This window comes from Gasterosteus aculeatus, chromosome 21 (genome assembly GCF_964276395.1).
Source record: "Gasterosteus aculeatus chromosome 21, fGasAcu3.hap1.1, whole genome shotgun sequence".
Taxonomy (NCBI): Eukaryota; Metazoa; Chordata; class Actinopteri; order Perciformes; family Gasterosteidae; genus Gasterosteus; species Gasterosteus aculeatus.
In genome coordinates, this window is record NC_135708.1 from 2662896 (window position 1) to 2676838 (window position 13943).

At 46.4% G+C, this 13943-nt stretch overlaps 1 protein-coding gene across 1 annotated transcript in view; it reads left to right on the forward strand.

Annotated features, from left to right (window-relative positions):
* The window catches only part of LOC144390248 (protein NLRC3-like), a 124050-nt gene that overhangs the window by 18235 nt on the left and 91872 nt on the right, over nucleotides 1-13943 (forward strand). The window contains exons 3-5 of the mRNA XM_078096707.1: nucleotides 8839-8988; nucleotides 10473-10551; nucleotides 10705-10915. Coding sequence (XP_077952833.1) covers nucleotides 8839-8988; nucleotides 10473-10551; nucleotides 10705-10915 — 440 coding nt within the window. The remainder of the gene's footprint in view (nucleotides 1-8838; nucleotides 8989-10472; nucleotides 10552-10704; nucleotides 10916-13943) is intronic.

Sequence of the window (13943 nt, forward strand, 5' to 3'; positions counted from 1 at the left end):
GATGCATCAGACGAGTGAAGATCTGTGGGAACTAAACTGTAAATATCTACAAGGCACAAGAGGAGTTTCAGTATCCGCCTCCATCAGAGAGCAGTGCAGCGCTACTCACATGAAAGGAGGAACAACTTCTTTGCAGCTACAGAGACTTTAAGACATTTTGTCTCTCAGGTTTCATGTATTTTATTTCTTGTTTAGAGCGATAAACGGTTACGTTCATGCATTGTATCATTTTCCTATGATTCAGGGACACTGGAGTAAGATGGACTGTTGCACATATGTTGCTTATTACTTTGAGCTGGTGTGATTGTGTCATATTTTCTGATCATGTCATTGTGAGGAGTTGTGTGTTGTGAGTCTTGCCGTGTTCGTCCTGTGATGTTGTATGTGGGATGAATGCAGCGTCACTTCTTCTTCTTCTTATTCTTATTATTACTTTGGCCACAACACAAATGTAGGATGGAGAAAAGTGCATCACTGGGTTTTTGGGCCACAGTGTGACGAGCTGTAAAGAAAACATTGATAGGTATGAAAGCCAAACGGTTGCCAGTCAGTACACACCTGAGCCAAAGAGCAACACCAACACTAAGTGTCCACTAGTGTCCTGTTCCAGTCAACCGGATGCTTTGTCCAATATTCACTCTGCTTTTTGTTCTGTCTCTCTAGCTGCTAAATGCTCCACTTTGGTCCCCACGCAGTAATAAACGTTGTCTCTGGTGTGGGAACTTCTCAACTCTAAGATGCAGAAACCTGCTGCATTGATTCAGTGACATCACCTCATCTGGACGTCAGTTTCAGCTCGCTGTGTCTTTACTGTAGTTTCCTGTCACGCTTCCTCCTCTCCTCTTCCTCCCCCTTGATCCCTCTGTCCTTGAGCTGATGTGTGAAAACCTTATTTGTTGATCACGGCACGTATGTGATGCTCCACAGAAGGAAAGCACCAAGTATGTGCTACATTTCAACACCTCAGTTATGAGTTACACACAAATGATGCATTTTTCTATTTTGTTTATAAATGTCTTCATTTCTACATTTTAATATCTTGGCTTTTTGTGAGATGTTTGCAATATGTATAATATCACGTTTTTAATTAACATAAATCAAAGGTAACCAAAGACATGGTATTATTTATTTGCAGCTTAACTGTGGCTATTTTCATCAATAACTTGTGCATTATTCTGCCATCAGATCACATTTAGCATCTCCTGAAAATGAGAACGCAAAGGAAGTTGTAGCGTGTGTATAAAGGCTCAGTGTTCAATGTGGGGGTTCAGGGTCCCTGCAGAGTCAGAATACAGCAGATGGACTCTACTACCCTTTCCACCACAGAGGGATGCTGCTGAGCCTTTGTTGTGGCTGTGCACTCGTGTCTTTCATCAGGACCTGACATTTCATCATTCATCATTTTACCATAACATTTGTTGTCTTGGCCAAAGTCCGACAGTCTTGTGCATCATGATGTTCAGGGCAATGGGTCGACCACAGCAGGCAGTTGGATTTGAATCTTCTCATCTGCTGATGCAAAGATACTTAGAACATAAACGCTGACAAAGGAACTAGACAGTGATGTAGACGTTTTTCACTTTTTCACACGAGCTGGGAACCTTCAGGAGCCCCCAGTGACCCCCAGTGACCCCCAGGGACTCCCAGTGACCCCCAGTGACCCCCAGTGACCCCCAGTGACTCCCAGTGACGCACCGCACCCACTTGTGTTCAAAAAATGAAGAAACTCCGGACAGACAGAAGACATGTTGGACTGAAAAGCCTTTAATAAAAGAAAAGGTGTTGTGCTAAAAAGAAGATCTCAGCTGAGGATCCGCTGGTTTGTGCATCAACAGGCCACAGAGGAGCTCATTGACTATCACATAGTGACCGTCTCTTGCTTCCACCAACCAATCAAGAACAATGGGTGCTTACAGATATTTATAGAGTTCAGTAAAGGTGTGAGAAGCAGTGTCCACACCCCTGGACACGTGACGCCTCCTGGTGCGTTCAAGTCGAGTAGTTATTTACAGAATATAGTGGTGCAATGAGGTATTACATTGGATGGCGCGTTCACTGTAACTCTCTGGGTCAATATAAGTGGTGCAAAGTATTACATGAATGCATTGATTGGTTACATTACTATGAACACAATCATAGCTGTGCATTGGTGTTATTTTATTGATTAGTGTCAACATGACAGCGGTGTCACAATATTCTCATGTCTTTATTGATCACATAGTGTCAGAATCAGGGCTGTATCCTGGTGGACACTAAATGCATTTTATCCATTGGTCTAATTCATGAAGCGTCGTCAGTCTGACTACTGTAACTCTCTCCTGCAGGTCTCCTGCTACCACCATTCCACCTCTGCAGCTCATCCACAATGCAGGCAACGTGCACGAGGCAAAGCGGACACTCGCCGACCAGATACGGCGTGTGGAGCGGACCAACCCGGACTATTTAGTTATTGTCCTCGGGGACTTTAACAAAGGAAATCTCACCCATGAACTTCCTAAATACAGACAGTTTATTAAATGCCCACCAGAGAGGAGAACACGCTGGATCACTGTTACACCACAGTAAGCAGGGCTTATCACGCCGTCCCTCGTGCTGCACTGGGACACTCTGACCACGTCATGGTCCATCTGATTCCTGCATACAGGCAGAAACTAAAGCTCTGCCAACCTGTGGTGAGGGAATTCAAGAAGTGGACCAGTGAGGCGCTGGAGGATCTTCGGGCGTGCTTTGACTGCACAGACTGGGATGTTTTCAGGACGGCTACTGACAGTCTGGATGAGTTCACAGAGGCTGTAACTTCCTACATCGGCTTCTGTGAGGACAGCTGTGTACCATCATGCACCAGGGTGAGTTACAACAACGACAAACCCTGGTTCACAGCAGAGCTCAGAACACTACGCCTGCAAAAGGATCAGGCATTTAGGAGTGGGGACAAAGACTTGTACATAGAGACAAAATACAAGTTTAGCAAGGCGGTGAGAGATGCTAAACGACTGTACTCTGAGAAACTCCAACAACAGTTCTCAGCGAGTGACTCTGCTTCGGTCTGGAGAGGCCTCAAACACCTCACCAACTACAAGCCAAAAAAAAAAAACTCCATGAATGACCTCCGCCTGGCAGACGAGCTGAATGAGTTCTACTGCAGATTCGAAAGACACTCAGTGTGTTTACATGATGGTATAATTATAATCTTTGCTTAGTCGGACTATGCTCTCTTTCGGGGGGAGGTGCTATTATCCCAATATACATGGCAGTGAATAAATCGAATTATTGGCCGAAAGCATGTCATATCCGATACGATAGGTGGCGCTGTTTTCATTACAGCTAGTTGTGATACAGCCATTTCCGGTTGACAGCTTCACCACTACTGACAACAACAACAACAACAACATCAACATTACGAGAAAGATGGCGAACAGAGAGCAAGGTGAAGCTACATCCCTCTACTATCTGCATGATGCTAATAGGAGCACAGCGAAGGCGAATGACGCTATTGGCTGATTTGATAACGGAGAGAAGACGCCGTCGGGATCTCAAGCATGCGCAAAGACGCAAAGTCCAGTTCCTCTTCCGATTCACCGCCGATGCCGCAATAGTCGAACAATCACCTGGATCGGATCGAGTTATCCAGGGGTGTTAGTCGGATCGTAGTCGGACCGCACGTAGTCGGACAAAGGTGTTTACATGAAACGGATAATTTGATTTCAGTCCAACTAAGCCAGTTATTGGAATCCATGTAACCACGCTGAATGTCCTGATCCCATCCCCCACAGCTCCACCAACCTGCTGCAGTCCCCCACCCCTCCCTCCCTCCCCCAGCCCATCAGGGGCTCACGCCTCTTCATCTATATCACCTTCCCCTTCCCTCAGCCTCTCGGACCATCAGCACCGGTTCCCCCCAAGGCTGCGTTCTTTCCCCTCTGCTCTTCTCCCTGTACACCAACAGCTGCACCTTCAGTCACCAGTCCGTCAAGCTCCTGAAGTTTGCGGATGACACCACCTTCATTGGACCGATCTCTGGTGGGGACGAGTCCGCCTACAGGTGGAGTCTGACCATCTGGCGCCGTGGTGCAGCCAAAACAACCTGGAGCTCAACGCTCTAAAGACAGTGGAGATGGTTGTGGATTTCCGGCGGAACAGAGCCCCACCCTCCCCCATCACCCTGTGTGACTCCCCCGTCACTATTGCGGATTCCTTCCGTCTCCTGGGCTCCATCATCACCCAGGACCTCAAGTGGGAGCTGAACATCAGCTCCATCACCAAGAAGGCTCAGCAGAGGTTGTTCTTCCTGAGGCAGCTGAAGAAATTCAACCTGCCAAAGACGATGATGGTACACTTCTACACGGCCATCATGGAGTCCATCCTCTGCTCCTCCATCACCGTCTGGTACGCTGCAGCCACAGCCAAGGACAAGGGCAGGCTGCAGCGTGTCCTCCGCTCTGCAGAGATGGTGATCGGCTGCAATCTGCCATCCCTGCAGGACTTGTTCGCTTCCAGGTCTCTGAAGCGAGCTAAAAAGATCGAAGCCGACCCCTCTCACTAACCCATAGCATTATTTTTTATTTCATTCCTCGTGCACTCTTGTCTTGTTGTCCATTGTTACACTGTCCACTGTCACGCACCAAGCGCCAAGTCAAACTCCTTGTATGTCTGACATATTATGGCAATAAATGTTTCCTGTTTCTTATGAGCCTCACTAAGCTCTTGAACAGATGAAACAGATGAAGAACATGATCATTGGTTGTATTGTAACATTAAGTGAATATGGATTGGTGATGTCAGTGAGGGATTTCACATTCATTTGTGGTGTGAAAACATGGCAGGTCTCCCTGCTTGATGTCACACCGTCTCATTCATTCACTTGGCTCATGACGTCCACATGAATGTTCCTCTTTGGCTAAAAAGTGCCCTAAATCGCTTGAGACAAGTAACACTCACTCTCCACCAATCAGAGCGCTTGATTTCACCCGTATTATAAAAGAATATACGATACGGGACATGAAACATAACCAGTAGTCCAAGTGCAAGCAGCCAGTTGATGGTGAATTTATGCTACTTTGTTGAATTCATATGTTTGTGAATGTGACTTTGAAAGAGTCAGAGCCTCCAGCCACCAACCTCACCGCCCGTCACTGCCAGCAGCTCTGTGAAAGGTCCAACGTCTAGTTTCAGAAGATCTAAGGAGACTTCTACAGGTCAGAGGACCGTCTGAAGAGCTTTGCAGCACTTTCATTACAATTTGTATTGTCGATGCAGAGTTTCTGCAGACGTTGTTTTTCTGACCCACAGTAAGAAGTAAAAACAGATGAAACTGATGACTAACTGTCACTCAACCAATAAACTGTCCATCGACAGTCTTCAGCATCTGGTTTTCATGATGATCAATGACAGAAGCTGGAGGAATTACAGTTTGTGTTCTACATTCAGTCACATCTTACTGTGTGCAAGCAGGCTGCTTTACTGGCTGTTCTTACCCACAATCCTTTGCACATCAGGTATATGAGCCAGAGGGTTCAAGGTGCCATGTGATGAGGAAGTAGAACACTGCATGTAACAACATGTCCTTTGTTATTTGGCAGGCAGCTTCAGACTGATACGTGGGGAAGTTGTTCCGCCCCAACAGGTTCAACCTGATCATCAAAGTGGAGTGAAGAATAAAAACACTCTCAGCTCAGACTCTGTTGTCTTAGTGGATGTTTTTATTCAATATAAACTCTTCACTACATTTGTTACAAAGGTTTCTGCTTCATCACGTGTTCCCTACTAGTCTACATGTAGAAGAAGACCAGGTGACAAAGAGGGGCGTGCACGGGTCCTCTGAACCATCTGGTCCAACAACAGCATCCAGTCTGTTGTCATAGCAACTCTTTACAAGGTGGAAGGATCGTTCCACAGATGCTGGTTTTGATCCTGAAAGACTCTTGTTGAGCCGTGAGGAGGATTCTGTTCACGAGGACCTTTGACCCTGTTAACAGCTCAGACTGAGACTCAGTCAACCAGTCAGACTGCATACTTTGATGGTGACGTGAGGACACACCCTCTCTGATGAAGGACAACAAGCTCTAACAAGCTGCAACACTTCACTCCGTCTGATGGAAGCTGAAGTGAAGCACGGAGCTCCTTTTCTACACGGACCTGCTGAGGACAGAAGAGAGCTGCTCACTGAGGAAGTTCATGTCTACAAGCTCAGTAAGTGCAGCTGTGATTGGTTGAATGACATCATTGATGGTCGTGAAGGTGTGATTGTTTAAAGCTGGGAAACAAGATGGCGCCTGTGTGAGCAGGCAGAGAGAAGCTGCTGTTAGTCTGAATGATGACGCTGTGATGAAGAAGAGGAGCTCAGTCTGATCTGGGGTCTGTGAGGACTGTTACTGATGAGGAGGGGAAGGTAGCAGACGGAGGGGCACTAGGACCCAGCAGGGACCACAGAGCTCACCTGGGCCTTTGTTCCTGAAACACACCTGAGAGACGCTCTGTTTGTCTCACCTGCTGCTTCAGTCCTTTAAGTCCACAAAGCTTCATGTTCATTTCTTCATCTGCTTTAAACACATTTAGTCACTTTTTAGTGTTTGACTGTGTTTATTTTCTTTAGTCTTCAGTTTTTCTCTCATTGATCAGCAGGTTGTAGTCGACCTTTTACTAACTGATCACATGTGAACCACCATCACATCAATAGAAAGCTTTCCCATGTTACCATGGTAACCACAGTGTTTCCCATCAGGACAGCTACAGGTCACCTTACTGGTCTGTGTTTTACTGACTTCTGGACTCTGAAGAGGAGAAACAGCACAGCTCCATCTGCTGGATGAAGAGTGATAACATTCATCTTGAAAAACACTACGTTTAAAGGATGAGCATTTAAAATGACGTCTCTTGACATGTTAACAGGGTTTAAAGAAGGTAAAATACAGTTTGTCTTTCTCCAGAAGTCTAAACTTTAAGAGAAGACAACAACACAAAGTATCCCATGAGAGTTTTAGCGTTGAGGTGAATGAGCTCTGTGTGTTTGTCCTGATGAAGATAATAATCTGTGAGCTCTGCCAGCAGGTTGGTGTGAAGGTGTGAAGGTGTGGACTCTGCTATGAATCAGGCTGAGGACCCAGAGGACGGAGTCCCTCCCTCTGAAGCCCCTCTGTGTGGGGAACATGACAGCCAGACCAAAGCTCAGAGGTGAGAGGACCATCTCCAACTGTCCTCCACTCGTCTCCATGTCCCAACGTCTCTCACTCACTGACTCTGCTTCTACATGTGTTACCAGGACCCATCAGAGACAAGGACCTGGACCTGAACCCAGCTGTGTGTCCATGAAGAGTAACCGGTCTATGGAGCCTCCTCTATTCTTCAAAGACGTTGGTCCCTCTGTTGATGCAAGGTGAGGGTCTCAGGCTGATGATGAGGTGTTTCTACCAGACTCTCTGGGGGAGGTTCTGGGTTTCTTGCTTCAGCAGTGTCCAGTGAGGGAGGGAGAGCTCCATGGAGGACTTGGTGAGACCTGTTGGGACTAAACCAAACTGACTGGTGAAGAAAACAGTGAGCTGAAAGACTGAGCTGTTGATTCTCAGTAGGACCAGCAGGACCAGTAGACCTGAACCACTACAGGGAGTCATGTGGTCCACATCCAGACCTCACGTCATGGACCTTTACCTTGTTTTGGTCTCTGTGAGGACGGACACCATGTGAGCTGATGCTTCATGATTAGATGATGATGTGATGATGTAATCTCAGTGTTTCTTTCAGTTCACATCAGCAGAGAGGAAAGTCTCCTGAACCCAGATGTTTGTCCATGAAGAGTGATCAGTCTAAAGGTCATATGATTAACTTCAAAGATGGACGCCGTTCTTATGACACAGAGTAAGTAGGGCCCTATAAAATCTGTTTAATTTTTTCTCAAATTCCGGTTTAATTTTTCCCACAATTTTTTTTGGTCTTTTAATATTTGAGAATTCGGTTTTTAACATTTTACGCAGAGACTGAAATGTTAACAATATATTAAGTTAAAACTGAAAACTTCCATACATAGAACCTTATTTCAGGCAGAAACATGCTGCATGATAAAAACAAGGCAATATCTTTTCTTGTGTCCAAACAGAACAGTCATTCAAAAATAAATTCAGATTTGTTGTTTTAAATTAAACAAAATACATGACTAAACAAAAAATGCCGTTAGTTCTTTGTAAGATCAAACTAAGTAAGAATAGTCCTGTCAATATCTACTAACAAAGGTTACAGCCCGTGCAGTAAACAATAAAACATTTTGGAATTTCAACTTAACTTTGGTGGAAATATCAAAAACATTGTAAACTTCAATTCCAAGTGCAACTCGGAGCCTTAGCTTGCACAAACTCCTTGCTGATGAGGAAGCAGCATCTTCTCTATCTAGCAGGCAGATCTCATCCATGTCACAATGGAGAATGATTTGCAGAGCTGCCAGGTCTCACCCACCAGCGTGATGACATGGCAGAGGCAGGTTACATGTACGCTGTTGGGCAACACTCCTCTCAGAGCCTCCTGTATTCCTTCAGACAGTGAGCAGCATTATCAGTCACCACGGCCCAGACATCATCACGCTCACATTGTTGTGATTAAGAGAGAATAGAATGGCTTTGGAAGTATTCGCATCTGTCCACGAAGACAACATTAATCAGAAAGTACTGTTGTCCAAAGCCTACGATGAAAGATAGAAAATAATAATAACCATGATTAGTATTGTGTCACAACAAAAGGGTGAGATACAGCTAGACATAGACAGACGCTTTATTTGCTTTAATTCTTAATTCCCGATGTGAGAGTAGCTTTAATGTTGTGATCAATACATTTAATACATACATGTGTAACCAGGATCCATCAGAGACCAGGACCTGGAGCTGGACCTGATCCTGAACCTGGTCTGCAATCTGGACCTGAACCCAGATGTGTGTCCATGAAGAGTGATCGGTCTAAAGATGCTGTGCTTAACTTCAAAGATGGACGCCGTTCTTATGACCCAGAGTAAGTTCTTAAACAGATGAACTGTTCTGATCCTCAGTCATAAATTACATAAATGTTTGTTCATTGTTTAAAGTGTTGTTTCCATGACGATCCATCATGACAGAACTCATTATCTTCATCTAACTCCAGGGTGTCAAACTCATCTTAGGTTTGGGTCAGATACTGTCCACTTTGATCTCAAGTGGGCCGGACCAGTAAAATCTTAGGCGATGGTCCGGTCGACGGGGGGCCGTCATTTCCAAGCGGGCGCTGCTGCCTGGAGGAACGCTGTGGTCTAAAAGGTCTAACACAGGGGAGCCCACACTTTATCAGCTCGCAAGCTACTTGTCATCAACGCTTCAATCCAAGTCATGGCGATCGCCCGAATAATAACAACGAGCAGCAGCGGTAACCAAGGGAACAACAGCGCTGCAGACCGGGAGCACAAAACGAATCCATATAAAGAAACAAGCAACAATAAGTTACTGCAGACGTTCTTGGTCGTTACCTCACTCCATGACTTGCACTGATGCATGCGTGGTGACCTGACGTGGTTCTTTCTTCAATGTTCGGTGATCTACCAGCACTGCGTTGGTGAAGGACCAGGGGCCTCATTTATAAACGTTGCGTACGCACAAAAGAAGGCGTACGCCGCTCTCTACGCAAAAATTGGCATTTATAAAAAGCAAACTTGACGGAAAAATGTCGTTCACGCAAGCTCGGACCCACGCGTACGCACAAAAACGGGTGAAATGAGAACCGTCGGCAAATGCAAGAAACACGCAAACGTGTGTGAAAGTGTGTAAAACTAGACTGTTGTAAAAGAAATGCCAATACTGTCTCTCATAAATAACACAAACACCCGTTTGATCGATCTGCTGCGTAAAACAAACAGAAATACAAATTAACACATTTTCAAAAAGAAAAGTGAAATATGTTCTGCAATAATATCGGCATGTTATTAAATTCATCCTCTAAACACAGCTGTTGCTTGTCAGATGCAATCAGATGGACGGTAATAAAACGCCATGATGCCGTCACAATGCGTAATGACGCTGATGGCTGATCTTCGCTCTTAGAAGACGTGGCACAATGAAGGATTGGCGCTGTAGTGCAGCGCACCATCGGCCTGTTTAAGGGCAGATGGCGCTGCCTCGACTGCACTGGAGGGAGGTTGTTGTTTACTCCTGAAAAGGTGTGAAACATCGTGCTGCATGTGCTGTGCTACATGATGTGGCACAGCTTCCAAACGTGCCTCGACCCCCTGACGCCGATGTTGGCCCAGACCCTGTCCCCGATCCCCAATCACTGCCGCCAGTCTCTCATCAGGAGGGGACAGCTCCGGTGTCCCCTTTCCCCCCCGTGGGGACACACCTTGGCGATGGCGCGCTAAACGCTTTTTTGCTTCCACTTTGATGTCAGACCAGTTTTCTTTATTTGGGTCCGAGGTTGTGAGGCTGATGGTCCAAACACCATGTGAGCTGATGGTTCATGTTCCTCCACAGAGAAGACCAGGAGAGCTCAGAGGTTCCCACAGGTCCGTCTGCCCAGCAGCATCAAACACACCTGGACTCCATCTTCATGGTGTGTACATGAACAACTACTTTAACATCTCTCAGGTCACCATCATCTCCATGCTGCACTTTGTAGACCAGTGGATTGTCCGTCTGTCCAACATGGACCTGATGGTGGCTTCCATGTTCTAGTTGGTGTCATTCATAGAATGTTCTGTTCCAGCTGCTGGAGGAGAACATCCTCACTTTTGTGAAGAACGAGCTGAAGAAGATCCAGAAGGTAGTAAGTTCAAATTACCCAGAATGCTTTGAGAAGGAGGACGAGGAGGTGGTGGATGAAGAGCAGAGGAGGAGCAGAGAGGCATTTGTGAAGATCTCAGTGCACTTCCTGAGGAGAATGAAGCAGGAGGAGCTGGCTGAGCGTCTGCAGAGCAGTAAGAGGATTTCTCTACAGACTTACCATGCTGATACATGAGCCCTTCACTAATGTCTCCAGAGACGGACAGAATATATTCATAGTCATTCTCTGAGGAAAGACATGTTTAAATCGATTCTGTGACTCATGGATCTTCTTTGTTGTCTTCATTCAGGACTTCATGCTGCAGTTTGTCAGAGTGAACTCAAATCCAACCTGAAGAAGAAGTTCCAGTGTGTGTTTGAGGGGATCGCTAAAGCAGGAAACCCAACCCTTCTGAATGAGATCTACACAGAGCTCTACATCACAGAGGGAGGGACTGCAGAGGTCAATGAAGAACATGAGGTCAGACAGATTGAAACAGCATCCAGAAGACCAGCCAGACCAGAAACAACCATCAGACAAGAAGACCTCCTCAAAGCCTCAGCTGGAGGAGAGGAACCAATCAGAACAGTGATGACTAAGGGAGTGGCTGGCATTGGGAAAACAGTCCTAACACAGAAGTTCACTCTGGACTGGGCTGAAGACAAAGACCGCCAGGACATACAGTTCACATTTCCATTCACCTTCAGAGAGCTGAATGTGCTGAGAGAGAAGAAGTTCAGCTTGGTGGGACTTGTTCATTACTTCTTCAGTGAAACCGGAGCAGCAGGAATCTGCAGGTTTGAAGAGTTCCAGGTTGTGTTCATCTTTGACGGTCTGGATGAGTGTCGACTTCCTCTGGACTTCCACAACAATGAGATCCTGACTGACGTCACAGAGTCGGCCTCAGTGGATGTGCTCCTCACAAACCTCATCAGGGGAAAGCTGCTTCCCTCTGCTCGTCTCTGGATAACCACACGACCTGCAGCAGCCAATCAGATCCCTCCTGAGTGTGTTGGCATGGTGACAGAGGTCAGAGGGTTCACTGACCCCCAGAAGGAGGAGTACTTTAGGAAGAGGTTCACAGATGAGGAGCAGGCCAGCAGGATCATCTCTCACATCAAGACCTCACGAAGCCTCCACATCATGTGCCACATCCCAGTCTTCTGCTGGATCACTGCTACAGTTCTGGAGGAGGTGTTGAAGATCAGAGAGAGAGGAGAGCTGCCCAAGACCCTGACTGAGATGTACATCCACTTCCTGGTGGTTCAGTCCAAAGTGAAGAAGATCAAGTACGATGGAGGAGCTGAGACGGATCCACACTGGAGTCCAGAGAGCAGGAAGATGATCGAGTCTCTGGGAAAACTGGCCTTTGATCAGCTGCAGAAAGGCAACCTGATCTTCTATGAATCTGACCTGACAGAGTGTGGCATCGATATCAGAGCAGCCTCGGTGTACTCAGGAGTGTTCACTCAGATCTTCAGAGAGGAGAGAGGACTGTACCAGGACAAGGTCTTCTGCTTCATCCATCTGAGTGTTCAGGAGTTTCTGGCTGCTCTTCATGTCCATCTCACCTTCTTCAGCTCTCGTGTCAATCTGCTGTCAGAAGAACAAACAACCTCCCTGTGGTCTAAAGTCTTTAGAGACAAACCTGAACCAAAGCGTCTCTACCAGAGTGCTGTGGACGAGGCCTTACAGAGTCCTAAGGGACACCTGGACTTGTTCCTCCGCTTCCTCCTGGGTCTTTCCCTGGAGACCAATCAGACTCTCCTACGAGGTCTGCTGACACAGACAGGAAATCGCCCACAGACCAATCAGGAGACAGTCCACTACATCAAGGAGAAGATCAGTAAGAATGTGTCTCCAGAGAAAAGCATCAATCTGTTCCACTGTCTGAATGAACTGAATGATGGTTCTCTAGTGGGGGAGATTCAACAGTCCCTTAGATCAGGACGTCTCTCCACAGAAGAACTGTCTCCTTCTCAGTGGTCAGCTCTGGTCTTCATCTTACTGTCATCAGAAGAAGATCTGGAGGTGTTTGACCTGAAGAAATACTCTGCTTCAGAGGAGGCTCTTCTGAGGCTGTTGCCAGTGGTCAAAGCCTCCAACAAAGCTCTGTAAGTACAGAGAGAGTTAGATTCATACATCAGAACTTAAATATGCTGCCATCTTTTATACTTACTGCTTCTTCTTCATCCCTCTCTTCAGACTGAGTGGTTGTAACCTCTCAGAGAGAAGCTGTGACGCTCTGTCCTCAGTTCTCAGCTCCCACTCCTCTAGTCTGAGAGAGCTGGATCTGAGTAACAACCACCTGCAGGATTCAGGAGTGAAGCTGCTTTCTGCTGGACTGAAGAGTCCACACTGTGAACTGGAGACTCTCAGGTCAGGATTCAATTAAAGTCCACTTGGTGTCTTTATTTACATCCATGGTACATTTCTGACCTTCATAAGATTCTTTCTGCTTCGATGATTTAAATCAAATATGTATTTTCCATGTATTTCCAAAAAATGTGTTTATTTTCAATATAATGTAAATATTTGACATTATAGAGTTAGTAGTAATGTTATCAGAGTGTTGATGTACATTAGTGGGTGTTTAGTTGTGACTGGAAACCAGTCAGTAACCATGTTAATGTGACCCCTCTGTACCTGATAGGATCTCAGTACTGCAGTGACCTTCCAGCCCTCACAGCTCCCTCACATCATGTGACATGTGTCTTATTCTGTGTTTCTGCAGGCTGTCAGGGTGTCTGATCACAGAGGAAGGCTGTGCTTCTCTGGCCTCAGCTCTGAGCTCCAACCCCTCCCATCTGAGAGAGCTGGACCTGAGCTACAATCATCCAGGAGACTCAGGAGTGAAGCTGCTGTCTGCTGGACTGGAGGATCCTCACTGGAGACTGGAGGCTCTCAGGTATGAAGAGGCTGCAGCCACAGACCATCAGTCTGGTAGAGGAGGTAGAGCTGGAAACCTTTTCTCTGTCCCACTGTCAGCCTGGTTCATAAGACCCTGACACACCAAGCTGACCTCAAACTACCAGAGACTCATCAAAGTGTTTATGTCCCGCATGAGACCATCGACACAGACAGAAGTAGTGAGGAACAGTAGCCAGGATGAGCCTGAACAGGGAGGAAGGTGATGAAAACCTTGTTTCTCTGGAGCTTTGTCTTGTCTCCACGTTATAAGA